The sequence below is a fragment of the Aplysia californica genome, unplaced genomic scaffold, assembly GCF_000002075.1.
Source record: "Aplysia californica isolate F4 #8 unplaced genomic scaffold, AplCal3.0 scaffold00497, whole genome shotgun sequence".
In the NCBI taxonomy this organism is placed as follows: Eukaryota; Metazoa; Mollusca; class Gastropoda; order Aplysiida; family Aplysiidae; genus Aplysia; species Aplysia californica.
Genome location: NW_004797767.1, coordinates 131,633 through 132,907, shown reverse-complemented (window position 1 = coordinate 132,907; position 1,275 = coordinate 131,633). Strand labels below are relative to the sequence as shown.

Below are 1,275 nucleotides of genomic sequence, written 5' to 3'. Positions count from 1 at the left end.
TGTGTGTGTGTGTGTGTGTTTGTGTGTTTGTTTGTTAACCATTTCACTGCAAGTCCCGAGAATTGAGTTATGGAGCAGGTCAGAGAGTAAAAGCACATTCCTGCGTTTGACAAGTCCCAGTTCATTAGACAACAGAATTCACTGAAGGCTACCGGTACTTTTGTCTTTGCAGTAAGTGGTTTGATCACGTCGTTGTCCCTGTCAGCCGCCGACACTGTCGACCCCTCAACGTTAGCGACAGTGAGCTCATCTCGTTCAGACCTTTGTGTTTACAAAACAAATCATTTAAAAGAATAAGTTTTCTCTCAGTCACTCGAACTTGGTGGAACAGATGAAGAAAAACTAATTACCTCCCTTTAGAGTTAGAAATAAGAACATCTAGACTTGCAGAAATAAGACCAGTCAGTGAAAAGATAACCAAAGCTTTACACAGTATTGGGAAGATTGTCTTTTATCAACAAGTGCCAATGATCATATTGCAAAGTATAGTCTACTGGAATTAACAAGTGCCAATGATCACATCAAAGTATAGTCTACTGGAATTAAGCTCGTGGGATTTGGCATGGCGTAAGAAAATGTACAAACCCATAAAATTAACAACTGTGCTCATGTTTAATGTTAAAGTATATGTAATTAAATTCGCATCACTGCAACTGCATACTTTAACCCCTAACCCATAACCCCTATCTTTGGCTCTTTAGTACATGTATTTATGACCTATCTGTGTTGGGAGTTCCGTGTAACTCTTTTCAAAACTAAGATGTTACACTTTAGTAACACCTCTTATCTTCAGCTCTTTAAAATACATGTATTGTATGACCTAATTGAGTTGCAAGTGCCGTAAAACTATTTTTAAAACTATGATGTTACACTTTAGAAACGCCTCTTATCTTCGGCTCTTTAACACTTGTAAAATATGACCTAATTGTGTTGCAAGTGCCGTGAAACTCTCACTTAAACTACCTACACCTGGCAGCTACACAACCACAGACAATGGCACGAGGAAGAGCTGCAGACCAAACTGTTCCTGTCTACTCGCAGCAAGGAGATCAAACATCGCCTGGCTTACTACAGGTCAGTGGGGGTCATTCTGGTCAAGTAAAGTTCAGCCCCCCTCCTCCCCATCCCCCACCCAATAGCCCATAACATCCCACAAACTGCTGGCTCTTCATCAAACGTTTATATGTTTTAAGTCGATCTGCGTTTAGATTTTCTTTTTTTTTTCGTTGTTTTTTCCCTTCTATTATCATACTTTATTAAATGTATCTAATTTAT

General features: G+C 39.2%; 1 protein-coding gene across 1 annotated transcript in view; it reads left to right on the top strand.

Annotated features, from left to right (window-relative positions):
- The window catches only part of LOC101854434, a gene marked incomplete in the record, with an annotated part of 11,530 nt that overhangs the window by 5,275 nt on the left and 4,980 nt on the right, over nt 1-1,275 (top strand). Inside the window, 1 exon segment of the mRNA XM_005105868.2 lies at nt 977-1,074. Coding sequence (XP_005105925.2) covers nt 977-1,074 — 98 coding nt within the window.